The sequence below is a fragment of the Poecilia reticulata genome, linkage group LG3 (genome assembly GCF_000633615.1).
Source record: "Poecilia reticulata strain Guanapo linkage group LG3, Guppy_female_1.0+MT, whole genome shotgun sequence".
In the NCBI taxonomy this organism is placed as follows: domain Eukaryota; kingdom Metazoa; phylum Chordata; class Actinopteri; order Cyprinodontiformes; family Poeciliidae; genus Poecilia; species Poecilia reticulata.
In genome coordinates this window covers 3075524-3096111 of record NC_024333.1, presented here as the reverse complement: position 1 = coordinate 3096111, position 20588 = coordinate 3075524, and the positions used below count along the sequence as shown (strand labels likewise).

At 38.9% G+C, this 20588-nt stretch overlaps 1 protein-coding gene across 1 annotated transcript in view; it reads left to right on the top strand.

The window, feature by feature from the left end:
- The window catches only part of adgrg1 (adhesion G protein-coupled receptor G1), a 27074-nt gene extending 6715 nt beyond the window's left edge, over positions 1-20359 (top strand). The window contains exons 2-15 of the mRNA XM_008404885.2: positions 7289-7361; positions 10806-11065; positions 11168-11354; positions 11526-11562; positions 11787-11886; positions 13978-14103; positions 14279-14395; positions 15076-15118; positions 15212-15318; positions 15471-15586; positions 16333-16595; positions 16686-16785; positions 16989-17266; positions 17828-20359. Of these exons, the coding sequence (XP_008403107.1) occupies positions 7298-7361; positions 10806-11065; positions 11168-11354; positions 11526-11562; positions 11787-11886; positions 13978-14103; positions 14279-14395; positions 15076-15118; positions 15212-15318; positions 15471-15586; positions 16333-16595; positions 16686-16785; positions 16989-17266; positions 17828-17955 (1926 nt within the window). The 5' untranslated portion in view covers positions 7289-7297 and the 3' untranslated portion in view covers positions 17956-20359. The remainder of the gene's footprint in view (positions 1-7288; positions 7362-10805; positions 11066-11167; positions 11355-11525; positions 11563-11786; positions 11887-13977; positions 14104-14278; positions 14396-15075; positions 15119-15211; positions 15319-15470; positions 15587-16332; positions 16596-16685; positions 16786-16988; positions 17267-17827) is intronic.
- Positions 20360-20588: the final 229 nt, after the last annotated feature.

The following is a 20588-nucleotide window of genomic DNA, read 5'->3' as shown; positions in this document are numbered from 1 at the left end:
CACAGGGAGAACATGCAAACTCCATGCAGAAAGACCCCAGGCTGGGAATCGAACCCAGAACCTTCTTGCTGCAAGGCAACAGCTCTACCAACTGCGCCACTGTGCAGCCCCAGTTAAGTCAGTTAAGAGGATATATATATATATTTTTAATATCACAAGCAACTCATGACTGTTGATGTACAAGCTTGGTCACTTCTGCTTAATGGTTAATGTGGTTGTGTTTTTTTGTCAAGCTTTGAACATTTCTCAAGCGATGCTTGAATTTGAATAACTTGAGGTGTCTGCAGTAAAACAAAACCATGTGGCCTGTCACGCTTCTAACCGCAGGTATGAATCAAGGGGAAGTCGATTACCAAGCCAAAGGAACTTCATGTCAGACACAGAGGAGACATTTGTTCAATTTGTTCAGATCTGGGTTATAATCCAATACTGTAGTCAGTTTAATGTTGACGACTCAAAACCATCTCTACAGTAGGACTATAAACAGAAGTGGGCCTTGTAGATATTCAGTAGTGATTGTATGTTCTGGATGGTTTTTCCTTCAGGTACTTTAATTTCCTCCTCATGGTACAAAAACATAGATGCTGGAGATTGAAATGACATGCAGCGGTTTGACTGAAACATTTATCATGGTTCTCTGGGGCTTGTCCAAGTGAAAACCTGATGCAAAAATGGAAACAGCGGGACTTTGAGTACATAAGGTGGTGACTGTCGAGACTGAACACATTCTGAGCTAACCGAGAACTCACGCTGTTTTCTCATGTAAGAGATGTGATAAGGACTGCTTGATCTACAAACATCTAAAGGAGGATACTGCATCATCAGTATCATTAGGACAAGAATAAAGCAGTTTTGTTTCATATTGTAATTTTTGAAATATATATGAAATTGAAAATAAATGACTTTTAGGTTCTCCTAAACCTGACTTTGCCTGTTGACTATTGGAGGCTGCACCAGGAGAGCCAGCAGACAGTAGAATAGGATTTGCTTTTCTGTCTTTATTATTTAATCTAATTTGTAAAAAAGTAGGCTATGCAGGCAGATGAGCGTGTGTGTGTGTGTGCGCGTGTGTGTGTTGCATTGTGTGTATTAGATCTGCTATTTTTCTGGGCCATGCACATTGTGGCATATTTCTGTGTGATAAGTAGGCCTGTCATGATAAATTTTTGCTGGGCGATAAATTGTTCCTAATATTTTTGCGATAAACGATAACATTATTGTTTTGAGATCATTTTCAAGGAATATAAAGATAATGGCAAAAATAATAATGCAAGAGCACATTCTAAAAGATCAAAAAACTTTAAATTATAATGAACATTTAAATGTCCAAAATAAATAACAAAAATAAAATTAATTTTGACCAAAGCACCAAACCAAAGACTTTTATCATCCAGTTTTTTGTTAGGAAGAGAGAGAAAAAGAGATAAGTGACAAATCATACCAATGGAAATTATTGAGTTTGTTTCAGGTTTTCATGCAATTAATTGATTTATTGATAATTGTGACATGATGCGCTTGTGTCAAGCGCGTCATGCTCATGTGACCTGTATTTATGTGGGTAAGGTTTGTGCACCACACAGGATTGGTGTTGGAGATGTGGTTGTAGTCATGTGGGTCAGGTCAGAGTTTTGTGTGCACCCTCTCATAATATCCTGGATGGCTCTGGTAGGATCTGCCAGAATAGTTCTGTATTTTCAGAGACCTCCAATGAAAAGGCCTGTAAGTGCCTGCTGTACATCATAAACACTAATTTAGAGGAAAGATCAGGCAGATATGGAGGCTTTGTCTTTTTGAGGGCTCAGAAGGAGCTCCAGGATGTCGTCCAATGTGCTGCTGGTTCGGTTTTATTGTTACCTAACTTGAACTTCCTTCAAACTTTAAACCACATCGGTCTATGAAACCTTTAAAGCTGTTATGCCCCAGATCGCATGACAGGGAAGCTTTGCTCTGTTTTGCAAATGTACATCAGAAAGAGGCAACAGATGACTGGAGCGACAGAAGTATGCAGCATACAAACACACACGTGCACACGCACACACACACACACACACACACACACACGTATCTTTGCAGACTTTTAAGACAGAAGTTCAAAAGACTCAAAATAATTCTCTCCAGTGAAAGCATCGATGGCAACAGCTTTCATTGTTCATCCCATCAAATATGCTGACTAATCACAGAATCCCAGAGAAGGAGAGAGTAGATAATTTTATCTCTCACTATCTAAGTGACACAAGCCACAAAGAAGTGTGCCACCTTCCTCTGTGCCGCCTAGGAAGGAGTCTAACATTTCCATCTTCTAGTGCATGTGCCCTGCTGGGTGCTTTACTGAAGGGGAGTATATTCTCTAAAAAAATAAAAACAAAAGTAAAAAAAAAAAAAATTAAAAAATTATTTTAACAATGTAAAAAACATGAAAAAAGGAATATATTTTCCCAAACAAAAAGAGAAAGATAAATGTAAACATTAAAATGAGAAAAGGAACATACTCACTTACAAAAATCTAACACTTACAGTCCTTTGGGTTTGTTGCACACCCTGACATTGCAGCAATGATAAAAATGCAATCCATTGTGCAGCCCAAGATACAATAATTCTGACATTGTTAAGCTGAAGATGAATAACTTTTAAACCGACTCTACTATAGGTACACCTGAAAACAAACATAATCTGTTTTCGTTTATTTTGAAATATCTCACACATCCACTGGAGCAGAGTTGACTCATGCCTCGGCTGTGTGCTGCCTGCATTTCACGCTGCTCCCACACCCTGATGTTCAGAGAAACCTGTGAAGACAGTAGGCATGTGTGAGTCAGTCAGACCCCCATACGACGACAACAGAAGGGAGGATTTACTGGAAAGCCCTCAGCTTAATATAGCGATGCGGTGGGGGAGCCGGGGTGATTTTGTGATTTGCCTGGGCATAGTAAGAGGATCGCTGTCCTGGCGCGTTGATGTGTGAAAGAGAGCAAGCGAAGCATTTCAAGATAAGTGTGCATGCCAGACTTGAAACTGTGAAGTTGTGCATCTGTGCTTCAGGAGCGCTGCGCCGATATCGTAGTTTCACATGTGCACGTTTTGCTTCGGAGCTGCTCGTTCTCACAGGCAGGAGCAGGGAAGTGAAAGAGAAGGGGAAGTTGTTGTACTGAATAAATGCCTGGCTACCCTTCAGGATGATAGAGTTGGTTTGGGAGGAGACTAAAGTTATAAAATATGCCAGTTGAGTCATTAGAAACTGAAAATGCTTCATAATGATCAAAATAATAAGTGGGTATTTTTTCCCATTTGCATATGATAATAGTTGTTGTTTTTAATTAATTGCGCTTATGGGATGTGTTTTGGTGCAGAATAAATACATTTTATTGTTTTGCACAATTCTAGAGACACACATAAGGTGGTTCATGCTTCTTGTCAAAGTGTCCTGTGGTAGGAATGCAGAAGCTCAATGGGTTCACACTTACAAACTGTGTGTGGGTGGAATGACACCTCTACAATACCAGCATCTGAGCAAGGCGAGGCTGTGTTTGCATAGTGGGACTCAGAGAAACGCAGCAAGTGCTGTTTGACCGTTATCAATTCAACTTTGTGTAAGTTGCTCACGGACAAAATCAGTAGCCTGCAATTTTTATTACCATAATTCGAACGTAAAGACTAACATATCCTGCTGTACCAACATGAAACAGAGCTACCAAAGTACACCAGAGACAATGCAATAGATGTGCACAGACCTGGAATGTTCTACAAGATTATGAAAAAAAAGGTAGGCCTGTCACAATAATAATAATTAAAAAAAAAAAATCTGCTAGTAGAAACCAAAGCACCAGCCTGAAGACTTTTGTCATCCAGTTTTTGGTAGAAAGAGGGAAAAGAGAAAAGCAACAAAATTCTGCAAATGGAAATTAATGACTTTGTATCAGTTTATGTGATTATTGGATTTGTTGCTTATTGCGACACGCTTGGTAGCAAGAAATCCTCGTGAAGGAGGCAGATGTACAATTACATCTTCAGTTTGTGTTTCATCTATAAGATCCAGAAGAACTTCTTTTTACTGTGTTTGCAGCATGGAGTCCAACACATCACTCAGTTGAGGTCATGCCCAGACTCTGAGTGTGGAAGACCGACAGTGACTTTCAGCAATGAAACTATGACTGATTATTTCTGATTCAGCAAATGTAATTTATAACTTCTGTTACTGCAGAGCTTACTGAACAGTGCGTTGGTTACAAAGGATTTTCGCGGGACGCAGTCTTCTGAGTTCTCCAGAGCAACAGCTGCGGTTGGAATTGAGAACTTTGAGTTTTAGCCATAACCCTGTGATTCTTTCAGAGCGTTAAAACGTTCCAACCACTTCAAAGTCTGAGAACATTGCTGACATTCACAGATAGATTCCAGTGAAAACTACTAGTGTAAAGATGTTTTGACAATAGTATGTTTTCATTGTAAAGGTCAAATGAATTGAGCCACCCTTGTTTTAACTAGGTATGAGTACATAAACAAATACAGGAATGAATGAATAGAGAAAATGGTAAATTAGAGAAATGATTACTCTTATCTCATTCAAAAATTAAAAGCATAGGAATAATAAAATGAGTCAGTTTTAGTTCTATGTTATGAGTTCTGGCAAATTATTTCACTTGTAACATGGGAAAAATGTCTTGTTATAAGTGAAATAACCTGCTAGTGCTTTTAAAATCAATATTAATGACTTATTTACTTTAAACAAGCTCTGAAAAGTTACTTATAAGTTTGTTTTACCATATTTGAAGTATACTAAGATATTAAATAGGCCAAAACTAGGCCATAAACACTTGGCAGAAACACAAGATCTGGTTCCTTATTAAAAGTTCCTTATTAAAAGTTTAACTTAGAAGACCTGACACTTGAGCTTCACTTATTTTCCAAGATGCTTTCACTGTTCCCACATGGTTTTTTAACAGGCTCCTATGAGTTAGCGTGACTGTTTTCTAACCGTTTCTTATCACAACAGAGACAGAACAACCACAGGAAGTGACAATGAGAATGTTCCTTTGAATATAAACTCCAGATAGCATTTTGAAACCAATGTTGTCTCAAATTTAGATGACCACTCTCACAGCTCAGGCATTCATCAAAATGACAATGTGTAAGAAATATACGCACCTTTTGACAACACAACAAATCTGTTCCGCCCCATGAATTTGACCAATCTAAGTATTAGGACTGGAGTTAGATATTGGTATAGTGAGCTGTTGCTATGTAGACCTTAGTTGGACATGGACAAGCCCTCGGTTTGGACCAGAGCCGTTGTGCTGTATGAAACGGCTGCACTGCTTTCTCAGGAGGCTTTTGTCTCTCTGTGGGTTCGTAAAGCAGCCGTTTCTCAATCTTTAACCACCTATAGTGGCGTCACTAGGTCACATATTAAACAGAGAAAATAACAAACCAGAAGGGTGTATAGTAGTAGGGTAAAGTTTTACACACAGGTGGAGACGTATAGTAATCTGTGATTTATGGTTTTTCACTGTAGGTCGGCCTCATGAAGAATAATAATTAAGCATGCGTCTTGAGTAAAAATACATTCATTAATGAGAATGGAGATATTTTGCTTCAACAGCACCAAAAAGCACTTTAACCAATATGTATTTGACCTGACCTCAGGTTCTCCTCACTCACTTATCAGGTGTGTGTGTGTCTGAGTGACTAGGTATGGTTTCTTGTCTCCGTAGCTTTTCATTTCTCTCTTTCTTTCTGTTGCCTGCCCTTCTGCATTGTCTGTGGTTCAACCAGTTCCTGCCTGTTCTGTGATGTTTTGGAGATCTGTAACTGCTCCGTTTCCCCTCCACAATCGTCAGCATCTGTGTGCATCTCGTTACACAAATGCCGTCTGTCACGCACATTGTACAGAAACCCAGAGTGCTGCCACAAGCAGCCTCTGCTTTTTCAGTCTCAAACCTGCAGCTGTTTGTGGAGTTCAGGCTAGCTTGTTCACCAACACGTTGGCGATGAGCGTCTAGCCCGTCGCACTCGGAAGTTAGTCTGGTGAGCTGGCGTCTTTGGCTGAAACCGAGAACACTTCAAGCGGCAGACTGTATTTGACGGGTCAGTTTGCAAGTACGTCTGGTCGGAACTAGATGATTCTCCGAAAGTATGATGCAACCTGGTGTAGTTTTCTTCAGAGGCCTTCTTCGTCGATGTGGTTTCAGCCCAGTTTTCACATCCTCATCAAGAAAATTTTAACCTTGTTCCTCAAAATATTTACATGTTCTCCAATGAGTCCATGTGGACAGCGGTGTCCTCATGACAGTTAAGGGGTTTTAATGACATCATCGTCACATGTTTGGGTCAAAACACAACAGTAAAGATGTCTAGGATGTCGGGTTGTGTTTTCTCTATGCTTCTTTCTCTCCTTCTTTCCCTTCAAACCTTTTCCTTCACCTTTCACTCTTCCTTTTCTCCTTTCTTTTTTTGTCTCTACGTCCATTAAATTTGAAATAAACTAAAAGCTGTTTCTATTGCCGTTTCATATATACATCAAGTGGAACATCATGGCGAAAGCTGTAACGCTCCACTTGTGAAAGTAAATCTATCTGGCCTCACCTTGATACTCAGACAACAATTCCGAGTACAGTAGGGTCATTCATTAGAACGAGGGATCACCAAGAGAAGGCCCTATTCACCAAGCATGTCACTGGTAATGCACTCCAACTCTACTGGTTCTCCTCTTACAGAGGGAACATGTGCAGACCTGTCTATTTTTTGTTTTTTTCAGTTTACAGCTTGAGGTTTCAGTGGAAACTTCTGCTTTTGCAGTAAAGTGCTATCAGGCTACGCTACCACCCTTCTTGAGAAAGTAAAAGCTGCCTGCTAAAGGGAGACTGTGAGAACGATCTGCTGATGCATGTGGGAGCCTGACCGCTAAAGGGAAGGCCTGTTTCCATTGATAAGAGCTCATAAGGGTCCTTGTGTGTATTTTCAGCTTGAGTTCATTTGTATTCAGTGATACAACAGGACAGATAGCAGGTCAGGCTGCTGGATAACAATCGTATCATTAAAAAAATGTGAAATATGAGGAACCCCAGAATACTTTTTGTTTTATTCAGGAAGTGTGTCTGCACAAAAAGGCAATTTAGATTTTTTTTTTTTTTTTTGGATTTGCCTTTGTATAGTCAGGAACTGGCTTTTTTCATTGAACCCTGTGGTTGATGAGCAGCCACTTTTTATTTATTTGCTGAATGCCACTCTACTTGCAAACCACAGGTTTGTTCCTTTTTTCTCACTGTATTTCACTTTTTTTGCTTCTCCATCACAGCTGACAGCCATGAAGACCCAAGTGGCAGATCATCTAACGACTGTGTTTTTTATCATCAGCCTCCTGTCAGCTGGTAAGACAACACCTTTATCAGTGTGGACTTGTCCATGCTCAACTCTTGCTATAGTGTAGTTTTAGCTTACTGTGGTGTAATGTAACGAATCCAAACATTGTTGACTTCTGGCATTAGTGATTTCAATGAACTCAGAAAAAACTGATGGGGAAAAAAGAGAAATAACAGAGAAAAGTCTTAGTATTTATATTTTCCATTATTTTGTGCTTATGCTGTTTCCTCTCATATCTGGATTCAAATCAATTCAAACTGGGAAACTTTTACTTATTGCATGCAGACTAGTGTGGTTGACTGGGGTTTGATGGCTTAGCACTAATAAACATAGCACATGCAACCAATAAAACAACATTTTTATTTAGAAATGTTCTGTTATGGCGACACAATAATGGAGAAGACCGACAGTTGTCCAGTAGACAGTCACTGACACCCGGACAGCAAGGCTCAGCCACCAAAGGTCATTCACTGAGCCCTTTTTAAGCATATTAATAAAAGGTTTAGTGGAAGGGATAAAGCAATGCCACTTTGAGAGCATTTTGAAGTAAAGAACATTCAAAGCGCTCTATTGTTCACCCTCACCTGAAACACAGACATTAACAGAAGTGTCTTACCAAGATTAAGGAGAAAAAGGACATGGCTCAGGAGTCCAAATTCTTCTTTTCAGATGAAACTAAACTTTGTATTTCATGTGGAAATCAAATTCTGGATGAAAAGTGGAGAGGAACAGAATCCACATGGGTTGATGACTTGAGGAGCATTGCTAGTGTTGGTTCACTGTTTCCCCAAAGTCAGACAAGGAGTCACTTCATGCTGAGAGGCGTTATGGAGAAGGCACCCACCTCCTACTTTAATGACCATGCTGTCATCTTGCGTGGTTTTCTGGCAAACAGACCTTACCTGAACCCCGTAGAGAATCTGAGGCATGACTACACATTGCTATTGAAGCAACCTGAGCTTCCTGAAGTCCTCAGCAGAGTCCCGGGATGAGCTTCTTCGTGCCAGTGAGGCAGGAATTATTGCAAACGGAGTCCCAACTACATACTAAGTTACATTATGTTCATTAAACACACATTTCTGTATTTAAATTCCCTTTTTTATTGACCTTGTCTTTGTAAGATTCAAAGTTTCTGAAAAATATGAATCCTTCATTATAAAAATGAACAGAAATAATGTTGTGTTGTATCTTCATTGTTTTTAAATATCACACAGAAATGAAATAACCAAACTATTTTTGTCAGCAAAAGATGGAGTTGTGAAAGAACAGTCCTGTTTACTACGATCTGCTTTTCTAACTTGTCCTCAGAAATAGGTGTGGTCAGTAGCTCTGCTGACACATTTGGAATCTTCTGCTCTTTCACTTGTGCAATCACTATTTCAAGAATTATCTGCAAAATGATCTTTTTGTTCTTTCTTGAGTGAAAGTTAAATAGGAATTCACACCACTCAGAACTATTATTTACTCATTAATTCAAAACTTCAGGAAACGCTCTTTCCCTAAAGTCACATCAAATCAGACAGAGGTGGAAATAACTAAATGTAATAAAACATTGCAGCATCTGATCAGTAAATATTCTAATTGACTTTTAAGCAGATTGCATTTTAATATTTAAGAAATATATGCAATGTGACAACATTTCATTTCCCTTTGGGATAAATAAAGCATTTTTAATCAGATTGAACTGATCTGGACATTTATATTCATGCTTTAATTTAATCTTTACTTGATTACTGTGATTCATTTTTCAGCTGAGGGGTGTTCACAACTTCTCTATGTTAGTCAGGACAGGGAAGTGGCATATCATAGCTGCTAATATTTCTTATTCTGTGTTAGAAGGAGCCTCTGCCTTCACAAACACTTAGAAGTATTTCAAGTGGAATAACTGAGTAGTTCTTATAGTAGGCTAAAGGAGTGGATGACATATTTATGGAAGGTACAAGGTAACAGAAGCTTTCATTAAGACAGTTTAAGCGGATTTTTGGAAGTATTTACAGCTGAACTCCGCTATATTAATATAGTATCTAAAACTGATCTGATAATATGATCACTCGCCTGGCAATTTACAGTCAGCATCATTGTTTTATTAAAAACATTTATACACAAAACAGAATCTGTGAAAGTGTGAGACTGGTGTGGCAGTGGGATCTAAATATTACACGTTAGGGGTGACAATTATCGTTTATCGTGATAAATGTCTTACCATGATAAGAATTTTAATTTATCATTGTCCAGATTAACTCCTGTTAAAATGGCCCTTCCTGTTGGGATTGCTAGTTTTACTATTTTCTCCAATGTATTTTTTTTCACTTTAAAGCATCAATAAATACCAATAAATTTGAAAATACAGTTATTGTGTGCAGTCTAGTCATACAAATCACACTTCTTTACATGACTGGTGACATAAAGTAATGCATTACAAATGGCAATGTTTTTCAAGAGCATTATTTGTGTTTGTGGGGCAATAGGTGCTGTAACACACAGTCATAGTAATGCAGTTACCTAAAAAAAAAAAAGTTCTTATCACCTTTGTCATTATGACAGTAATATTGTGATAAAAGTTTAGTTCTGTAGTGCACACCCTTAACCACAGTATAATTATATGTCATCAAAGATGTTTATGATCGACTGCGAGACAATAAATGTTGGAAATGTGGAAAAGACACTGGTACTTATCTTCATGTTTTTAGGACCATCCCTCTGTGTTTTTCTCTTTGGATAAAGTCTTTGTAAATGAAGAAAAATATACTGGACTATCCGTACCTAAATCACCCTGGCTGTGTCTATTTGGAGATATATTTGCAGCTGGAGATTAATTTTGTATGTTTGGGAGAAAAATGAAACTACAGTAAAAGCTTCCATCCATTTTCTTTACACCCTTGTCCCTCAGTGGGGTCGGGAGGGTTGCTGGTGCCCATCTCCAGCTGATGGTCCGGGCGAGAGGCGGGGTCACCCTGGACAGGTCGCCAGTCTGTCGCAGGGCAACACAGAGACACACAGGACAAACAACAATGCACACACTCACTCACACCTAGGGACAATTTAGACAGACCAATTAACCTGACAGTCATGTTTTTGGACTGTGGGAGAAAACCAGAGTACCCGGAGAAAACCCACGCACGCACAGGGAGAACATGCAAACTCCATGCAGAAAGACTCTGGGCCGGGAATCGAACCCAGAACCTTCTTGCTGCAAGGCAACAGCTCTAGAAACTGCGCCACTGTGCAGCCCCCCAATAAAAACTTAAATGAAAAAATAAAATAAAATAGTTATCAGGTATTGATTATTTTTCTTGATGGTGTTAAGACAGCTATATTCTGAAGAAATGATAACTGCAGTTACATGAGGTAACTGTAGGCAACTCAGATAATTTACATGTGTTAGAAAGTGAATAAAGTTTATCTAAACTCATAATTCACATGTATAATAAACATATTTGTCATTTCAACAGGTTCAAGTGAACATGACCTTTTTCTGGAGTTTTGTGGCAAATGGCGCCACGGCAACAAATCCTTGAACCTGGACATCGACGTCTCTCCAGGCTGTGAGGGGCTCAGCGTTTCAGCCAATGAGAGCTCTCTGTTTGTCAGAGGAAAAATCACTGCCGAGTGTAATAGGACTGATGTGATTCGTCTCGACAAATATGTAATTCACCCAGATATGGACTTCTGTCTGCACTGGGAGCCTCTGCTGGACCAGATGATGCTTAAGGTGAGTCAGTAAAAGAAGACCATGCTGGTTGTGCTTTGATTGGTTGAGCTCACATTTCATTGTGTATTTCTTTGGTTTTGTTTTTATTATTTTCTTATTAAGGTTGGAAAAAGAAATCTTATTCTTTGCACTCCTTCAAGTCCTGCACAAAATTGTTGCACAGATTTAAGTAATGGGGCCAATATGCCTGAAGCAAAATATGGTATCGCCAAAGGAACAGTCCAGAATGATGCACTGCAAGATAAAACATTGGAAGGCTACAACTTCATGGGACAGCACACCAACTGCAGTAAGATGGATGGACTTGATTAAATGAAACGTGTAGAAATGGGTTAAAGATAGCAACATAAACTGTTCATGTTTAGCTATTTAGTTTGTTTTATGCACTTTTGTTCATTTCAATGTTTAAATGTGTTCATGTGAACAAAGTGACCCAACCCTATAACTTCTTCCTCTACAGAGAAGTTGTGTGACCAGGCTAAAGGGCTCGTCAAAGGGTGCGTTTTTTTGTTGTTGTCTTTTTTCACCCTCTGCCACATTTCATGACAGTGTTTTAGACGACACCCTTCCTCATCTGTGTTTGTCTTGACTACTAATTTCACTGAGTGGAATGCTATTGTAATCAAGGACTGATCTACAAACAGGAAACATTGTTTGTGCTTCTGAGATAAAGTTGCTTCTTTTGAGTTTGAAGATGTTTCTGTTTATATTTCTGGGACAGGTCTCGCGACACCGAGCATCCGTGCGCTCAGAGATATGAGCAAGAGATGAAGAACAATTTCAAAGGGAAAAAAGTCTCCACAAGTGGACCAAAGCAAAAGGTTTCATATCAATATTATATTTAGACTTTCGGAAGTATAGCTAAAGACATATGCTGTTTTTCAAAACAAAAGTTTGCTTATTTTGTGCTATAAATTTTGTTGTTGTTTTTAAATAACTTTCTCATAAGTTAATTTACAGTGTCTAAAAAGTATTCACTGCTCTTGCATGTTCCACCCTCTTTGTTGCATTTACAAACAACAAAAAAAGAGTAAAACACACAAAGGGGAGTGACTACTTTTCAGAGGCACTGTAAGTAACTCAATCCAAAATACACCTTCAGTTCTTTACATTTCGTTACAAATACAAATTTTAATGTCTTATATTTTTTTAGGTTTTATGTGAGAGACCAGTACATATTTGATGTATAACTGTGAATTAAAAGAAAATCATACATTTCAAACTTTTTTAGAAATAAAAATTAGGAAAGTGTCATACGTATACATTCAGTCCCATTTACCCTGATGCAGCTGAAGCAGTCGCCTCCATCTGTTACCTAATTTGGTTAATAGAGTCCACCGCGATGTAACATATCCTTTGTTTGTATAAATACACTATGAGGAACATGGTGGTGACAGCATCATCCTCAGGGCAATCTGCCTTTTTGCCAATGTGGAAATTTAATTTTCATAGAGGTGTGAAAATTGAATTTCCCTCTGCCACATTTCATGACAGTGTTTTAGACGACACCCTTCCTCATCTGTGTTTGTGTTTACTGCTAATTTCACTGATTGGAATGCTACACATACGTTCATATGTGTAATATAAAAGCTGCTTCTTCGTAATGATATTTTGAAAAGCACTGAAGTAGAATCTGTCACAAAATCTTCAGCCTTCAGTTAAAAATCTGTAATAAAAAACGCAATTTTAAAATGTAAAACTTTTTCTGAGTTATAAAAAAAACAAATAAAACAATGTCATTGTTTTTATCTCTTTTACAATTAGCAATAGTCTGGTAATTTCTACTCAGCTGACTGTGGTTGGATCACCACCACCAAACTACTGTTTTCTAAAACATCCTGATCTTCTTCAAGAGCAGAATCTTAATCCTTCATAACACAAACTTATTTAGGAGTTTAGTCATGAGAAACAATTAGCAATTAGAACCGAAACTGTAAACCGAGCAGCTTTACTCCAGATTTAGCTACTTTTCTGACGCTGAAAGAGAAAAACAACAAACCAGACACGTGGGAACCCAAAGCCACAGTTTGCAGGTCCCTCTTCCCCCAGTTTGGTTTCACTATGAGCCCACCACAACACTTCTTCTCTTTGATAATCATAAATACTGTGTGCAGTGGCTTAATTACTGTAAATTCCTTCATAATTAACATCTAGCAGCTGCAGCTCTGTGTGATGGAATCAATTCATACATAAACCGCAACTTCTGTTGCTTCTTAAGCAGCTCTGCTCTGACAGCTGTCAGTCATCTAAAGGTATTTTGTGTTTTTAACTTGTTGCTCTGAAGAACGCAACATGAAAATAATGGTTTTACATGTCCATTTGTTACAGACTGCAGCGTTTCAACCACATTGGTAGCAGCGTGATTCTATCACAGACATCACATTTCACCCACATCTTTCTGGAACAAACATACTTTCACACCTTAGAACAACATTTCTGATGATTTGGGGGAGTGAAAAGGGATTGCATGAAATTAGAGCTAAAGGTTATTAGTCGCTGAGAAAATGGTTGACTTTGTCACAGAGGAGCGAAGGGTTTAAACTTTCTCACTCAAGTAAAGGGTGGTAGTGGTGGAGACGAGAGAAATAGGTGAGAGGTTTACCACATGAAAGCCAAGTCAAGTAGAAAGCTGGCATTTTTTAGCAAAGCATCTTAAAATAAAGTCATTTAAAGAAGCACCCGGCAATCAGCAGACACATCTACTCATTACAAGTGTATACAGCAACAAACACAGCTGCAGGGTGGCACAGTGATGGCCTGATAGGCTGAGAGATGTCTTGATTCGCTTGTAGAAAAGCAGTACTCTGCATATGTGGCAGGTCTTGACTTGTGAGGGTGTTTTCCTGATTGTGTAGGAAGTAAATGTCTCAACTCTAACATATTTGCGTTGTGTGCATGTTTTCTGTCTGCAGACCTCTGTCACCGTCGACATCCCTTCTGACCTGAAACCACCCAAGACAGCAAAGAGCAAAATGTCCGTCACATTCCTTAAGAATAACTCCATGTTCCCGGCTTTCTCTCTGTCAGCACATGAAACTGTAAGGAGATCCAATAAATTTTTAGTTTGCCGTTTTGTTTCCCCTACTAAGTTCACTTTCCCTGCTTCTCTGTGTAATGTGGTTGTTGGATGGTAARTGTGTGTGTGTGTGTGTGTGTGTGTGTGTGTGTGTGTGTGTGTGTGTGTGTGTGTGTGTGTGTGTGTGTAAATTYCAGTTAAGCTCTGAGGAGGYCAGACCTCTCATSGATGTGGKGGAAATCTCAGTGGAGAATGAGAACATCACTGATCTGCCTGAGCCGGTCAAGATTTTCTTTGACCATGAATACATACCTGTAAGTTTGTTGAATGTTTTGTTAATGTCAAACCTTCTCTCTAATAGTGTATTTTCCACACTTTTATAATAAACCATACAACAATGCTGGTCTCAACCAACGTTTATACCAGCTGTTAACTGGTGAAAGAGTAAAGCAGGAAAATACATTTGCATTTCACACTTCATGTTTTTGTTGTTAAAGTTCTATTGAAAACCATTTATTATTTTCCTTCCACTCGACAGTAAGTGCACAATTTTGTTTTGATCTATCACCAAAAAAAACCCCAAAAAAACACAGAGGTTTGTGGCTGTAAGACTTAGTTAGATTGTAAATAAGTTATTGGGTTTTTGTGTTAGTTTTCAAGGCCCGGTGTGCAATGTGTTGGCGGAGAAAACTACAGATGCGGCTTATCTCTAAATCTGTAAAAAAAAACTTCTTGTTTATCACTCAGAGTGACTTAGAGAACACGCAAAAACCACCGGCAGGTTTCTCTCCTGCTTGTGCAAAACCAGGCGGTAACTTCACCCGTTGCTTGTTCTGTGCAACGCATACGACTGCTCATCAGACTGCCATATTCATAAATCAGTTTTTTTTTTTTGTTTGTTTGTTTTTTATTGTTTGCAGCAAACATGGATCCAAAACTTTATCTGTGTGAATAAACTTTCCTGTGTTTTTTTTTTTTGTTTGTTTTTTTCCAGTGGAACCTCAGAAGAAAATGTGTTTCCTGGGACACTCGCAGAGGTTGGAAATGTTTGAATCAAGATTACAAACTGATCATGCAACACTGTTTTATTCAATAATGATCCCATTATTGGTGTCATCTCATTGGTGCAGATCCTTTGGAGGTGAACTGGTCTAAGTTTGGATGCAAGACAAAGAGAAAAGGATCACGGCACACGGAGTGCCAGTGTGACCATCTGACTTACTTCACAGTGCTGGTGGTGAGACTTGCTGCTCAGACTCTTCTAAAAAAAAAAACAAAGAATCAGAAAGAATTTTACTTCTCTTTTACATAAAAATTTATTTATACACAGAAGATTTTCTTTTTTATTGCACATCTCATCTCTCTACTCATTGCACTGTTTTCTTGCAGCAACTGGAGCCTAAACCAGTGCGCCACCTACTGGCACTTACTGCTATTACATATGTAGGCTGTGCAGCGTCCTTCATCAGCTGCGTGGGGCTCATCGTGTTTTTCTGCAGGAACAGGTGAACCGACTCTGAGCACATAGACATAAAACCAGAGTTTCTGCAAGTTTCACTTAGTTGCATTTAGGACTTTTCAAACTTCATGGTTAATTATTTTAGGACCTACATGAATTGGGAAAAATGACTTCAGGAAATTAACTCTGTGCTTTGCTATTATGCAGCAATTCAGTGGAGTCTTGTGCATCACCAGTGACTTTCATGGAAAACCATTATCTGCTAATTTGAGCTGTTAAATCTAAATCTCTCTAGCAGAGATCCGTGCCTCTGTGACAAGCCTTCTGATTGGTCAGAAATACCGCAGCAGAAATAGAATGCCTAGTTGTGACTGGTTTATGGCCAAATGTCTTTTTCACTTTTAAATCATTGATGTATTCACACATCAATGCATTTCTGTAACCAAGGCCATCGGTACGTTTTGCATCTACAAAGTTGTGAAAATCTTGAGAGAACTCATCGTCTCTCTACTTGGAGAATGAGAAACCTTCTCATACCTCATCAATGAGCAATAATTAATGCTTGCTTTACTTCTCTTATTTGTATATTTGCTGCACCATTTATTCACTTGTTTATTTATATTTGCTGGTATGTGTGGATTAGTTGGGTTGTTATTGTCTGGTGTGACATTCCAACAGACCCTCTAGAAATACTTAAACTAAACAAAATAAAAGGTTGGTCTGCTAAGATGTTTTTTTCTCCTGTGTTTGTTCTTTGCTAACCTGCTCCTGTCTCTTCCTGTGTCCCGTCAGGAGACGGACCAAGGAGCAGTCTGTAGCCATCCACCTGGGCTTAGCTCTGGCCCTGGCCCTCCTCAGCCTGCTCTTCTTCTTTACTGGGGTTCTGGCCAACTTGGGAGGTGACGATGTGTGCACCTGGGTGGGGGCCTTGCTCCACTACACCCTGCTCAGCTCCCTCACCTGGATGGGGATAGAAGTGCTTAACACCTTCTGGTTGATCTCCATGGTGTTCAGACCCTCCCCACGGCCCTACGTGTGGTACCTGATCGGTTTTGGTGAGCATGGAAAGCATTAATTCACAGTATGACCTTTGTCTTAAAGGTGAAGCCATGTTCATGTTTGACCTGTTAAACATTCTGTCCCAGTCCTCCCAGTTGTTCCTGTTGGTATCCTGGCTGGTGTGGGGGATATTTATGGAATGGCAGAAATTGAGCCGGATGACGACAAAGATGATCCTTATCGGATGTAAGCTTTCTCTCATCTGATCCAACATAACATCCAACTTTTTCTGGGTGGTAAATAAAAGAATCAAGAGCTGTGGGTTACCAAAGGGAGTCCGTAGCCTGAAGCTAACGATGTTGAGGAGGCTATGGAATGGAAAAGTTTCGGAACCCATAAAAGTTGAGTTCAGGATCATCCCCTTTGACTTAATTTTTCATTTTTTGCAGGTGCTGGATGAAACTGAATGAACAAAACGCCTTACTAGCTCACTGCTTCACCACCATGGCCCTGCTGGTCGTCCTGGTGTCTTCTGGGATCGTGATGCTCTTCCTGGTGTTCCGGGAGATCCGCAAGAGGGACGAGTGGAAGCAGAACCGGGTGGCTTTCCTCAGCATCTGGGGTCTCAGCTGCCTCTTTGGAGTGACTTGGGGTCTGACCTTCCTGAACATTGAGCCACTGTCGGACTTTATCCTCTTCCTCTCCTGCTTCCTGAACTCCTTTCAAGGTTTGTGTCAGTGGTGAACATCCTGTCCTGTTTGCACTTTTTATGGTTAGTTTTTGCTAAAGCTCAGGGTTTATTATCTCGTGTGATTAAATTCAGGTTTTTTTTTTATCTGTTGATGCACAGGGACACTCATTGTTGTCTCGGAGAGATAAGTTCCATTGTATCAATGTAGGAATGATGGAGGGCTCAGGTCTTATCAAGGTCACTAAAAACTGCTTCCTCTCCCATGGACCACACAAGGTTTTCATCCAGATCTAAAAGTTATTTTCAGTTCCCTTTCTGTCAGCAACATTCCTTTTCACGAGAATAATTAGCACTATATTCGTGAATTCGTGAATATATTGAACACAAACATAATACAACAAGCAATCCAAAAGTAAAATAAATAAATAAAAACTAGTGAGTATTTAGCATGCAGTCAACATTTATATTTGTTGTCCATATTATCCTTTGGATTGCTCTGGGTCAGTTCTTTCTCCATATTCTGCTTCCATTACCTGCTCATAAATCATTTTGAACCAGAACTGTGACCTAGTGACTGAATCATGTTTCTGTTTCCAGGTTTCTTCCTGATGCTGAGGTTCTGCATGATGAACTGGGTCCGGAAGCAGGCCAGCAGGTCGGTTCTAGGCAGCACCAGCTCCGGGTCCGTCAAGCAACACATGCTGCAGACAAGCGAGAAGAGCTAGCCGCTCCGAGTTGAAGGTGTGAGGTCGACTGTGAGACTCAGATCACTGTACATGACAAGAATCAGTCCAGAGGCAGACTTGTGAGCTCAGGTTTTCTGTGAGTTTGTTATATTGTGATGTTCATACAGAAAACACTGACAGAACGAACACTGTCAGTGTCATTGTGAAAATCGACAGTGATCGATTTTCACACTGTCCAATCAGATCGATACAATCACTTTGAGGCAGAGTTTAGTGGTAGAACCACTGATGATGGTCAAGGTTGTGATGATGAGATTGTATGATACTCGTAACATGCTACTGATAATATTTTATTCCATTTGAAGGGCTTCTCAGAGACCAAAATCTATATTTAAGCTTTTCTATATCAACTTTTTTTCAACATATTTTTATTTAATGGACCTTAAAATAATCCATCAGTTATATCACTTTTTTGCATCAAAGAACAACTGATTGAGTCACGTGTGGGTTTGGTTCTGTCTGCAGATTGTTTTCTAATGGACCTTCTTCCTGCAGGTCACGTTAGATTTAGATCCTGGAGCTTTTCACAACACATCAACATAATTAGCAGCTTCACATGCTGACATCAGTCAGCTGGAAGTGACATCTTCTAACTCGTGGCCTATAACTGGTCTGTGAAAACAATCAGATGTTTTATGAATAAAGATACTACCAGAATCTGACCGTTTTCAGCTTGATGGATGCTGACAGCTGAGTCCTAAAGTATTTTTACAGTCAGTGAACGCACCATAACAAAGTCTTTTATATGAAAAAAGTAGCTAAAATGCTAATTTTATCTGTAAGGCTAACGTTAGCATAACGGCTACCACAAGCATGTTTATCGCACTCTGGTGTGGATAAATTCTCAGGGAAATTCACCAGGAGACTGCTAGCGATGCTACATGCTAATATAAGACTGTTTCAAATATCCCCTCCACAATAAGTCAGGGATTGGTATAAAATAGCGGCGTCTTTTTTTAATGTTCGCTCACAAACACCCACACAGTGTGACTTTAGGTCTGATCAGAATATAAATAATCGAGGATTGTTTCTGGCTGGAAGGTTGTATAAATATGTACAATTCTATAATTACATTGTGAATCAGCTAAAATCTGCCTCGGCTGAGAAAAGCCGAGGAAAAGTGAAAAAAAAAAAAACTGTTTCCCTAGCAACAAGGTTAAAAAGTAACATCTGTATCTGGGTTTCTGTATAAATGCATCTCAAGGTTACTGTAGATGTGAATGCTGATGTGACGTCTAGTTAAACCACATCTGGCTGGAATGACTTTGGTCAGACGTTTCAAAGAAACCACTGATGGGAAGTCATCTTATTAATTTTTAAGAAAGAGAAGCAATATTTAACAGATGTGTTTTTTCCTATTGGTAATAAGGAAAGTCATCACTGCAAGGTCTGTTGCTGTGAAGCTACAAGATAATTCTTTGTTCCCTTCAGTAGTTTTGGTTCTGTTTGGGATTAAAGAACTGAAAACACAATATTAGCAAATTTTTGTATTTTCTCCGCTTCATTGGTGTCAGTTTCATATTGAATATATAATCTGACCTCCTCATTTGAGACGCAGGTGATATTTTTACACACGGATATTTGTGAATTAACAGGAAATCAAGCTTGTGCAACGAATGTTCCGTCTGATGAAAATATGAAAGAAGAATATGGGGGTTCTAACGCATTACTTCAGGTGTAAACTAAACCGGTAGAAGTAGTTGATGAGTTGCTCATATGAAAGAACCCGCCTCTCAGTTCCTCAGGAAGTCCAAACTCAGACCCGGAGCCTGAGCTGCAGAATCCCTAGGCTGGTTCTAGTTGAAAATTAAACTGCTTTGGTTCAGATTCAGGATCATTCAGAAATGTCATTAAGCTTTATTACAACACGCAGAAACATGAAGCTTAATGTCTGTATGCTACTGTGCTCTGATTAGACGTTATTATTGAATATAAGCTTTTACATTTCAGATGTTTGCTCATATTGTTCTGTGTATTTTGTAATCGATAGTTGAATAGTTAAATAGCACTTTAGACTGCTGTTGTGTTGCTTAGCCTCAGTTAGTTTGATGTACACCCAGTGGGCATTAGTAATGAAAAATGAAATGTTTTATACAGAAAATGTGATATGTTTTGGTGTATTCAGGAAGAATAATAAAGTATGGAATGTGTTTTAAGTTAGAATAAAACAATTTACTGCTGTTATAGATAAATAGTTAAACCCCCACATTTAGAATTTTGGTGAATAAATTATGTTCCTTCCCAGAAGAACACACATGTTTTTAGATGCTGTAATGTTTGCACTTTTATATTTTGAAAGAATATTTTTCAGTCAAATCTGTATGTATATCTGACCATTTGTATATGTCTGCAAGGAATATTAATAAAACATGTTTTGGTTAAAGAAGAACTTGTTGTTTTGGTGTTTGGCTCATATTTTCCTTCTTGCCCATTTATTTGTGCTTTTTCATAAACACTTCAGATCCAGGAGTTGTTTTGTTTTTGTTTGACATAATCTCTTAAACCCAGTCAAAATATTATTTACATATTTCCTGTCTACATGAAGACATTAATAAAGCTCTGAAGGAATTAAGAGCATGAGCTGAAATACGGTTCCAACTTATTTGGGTTTT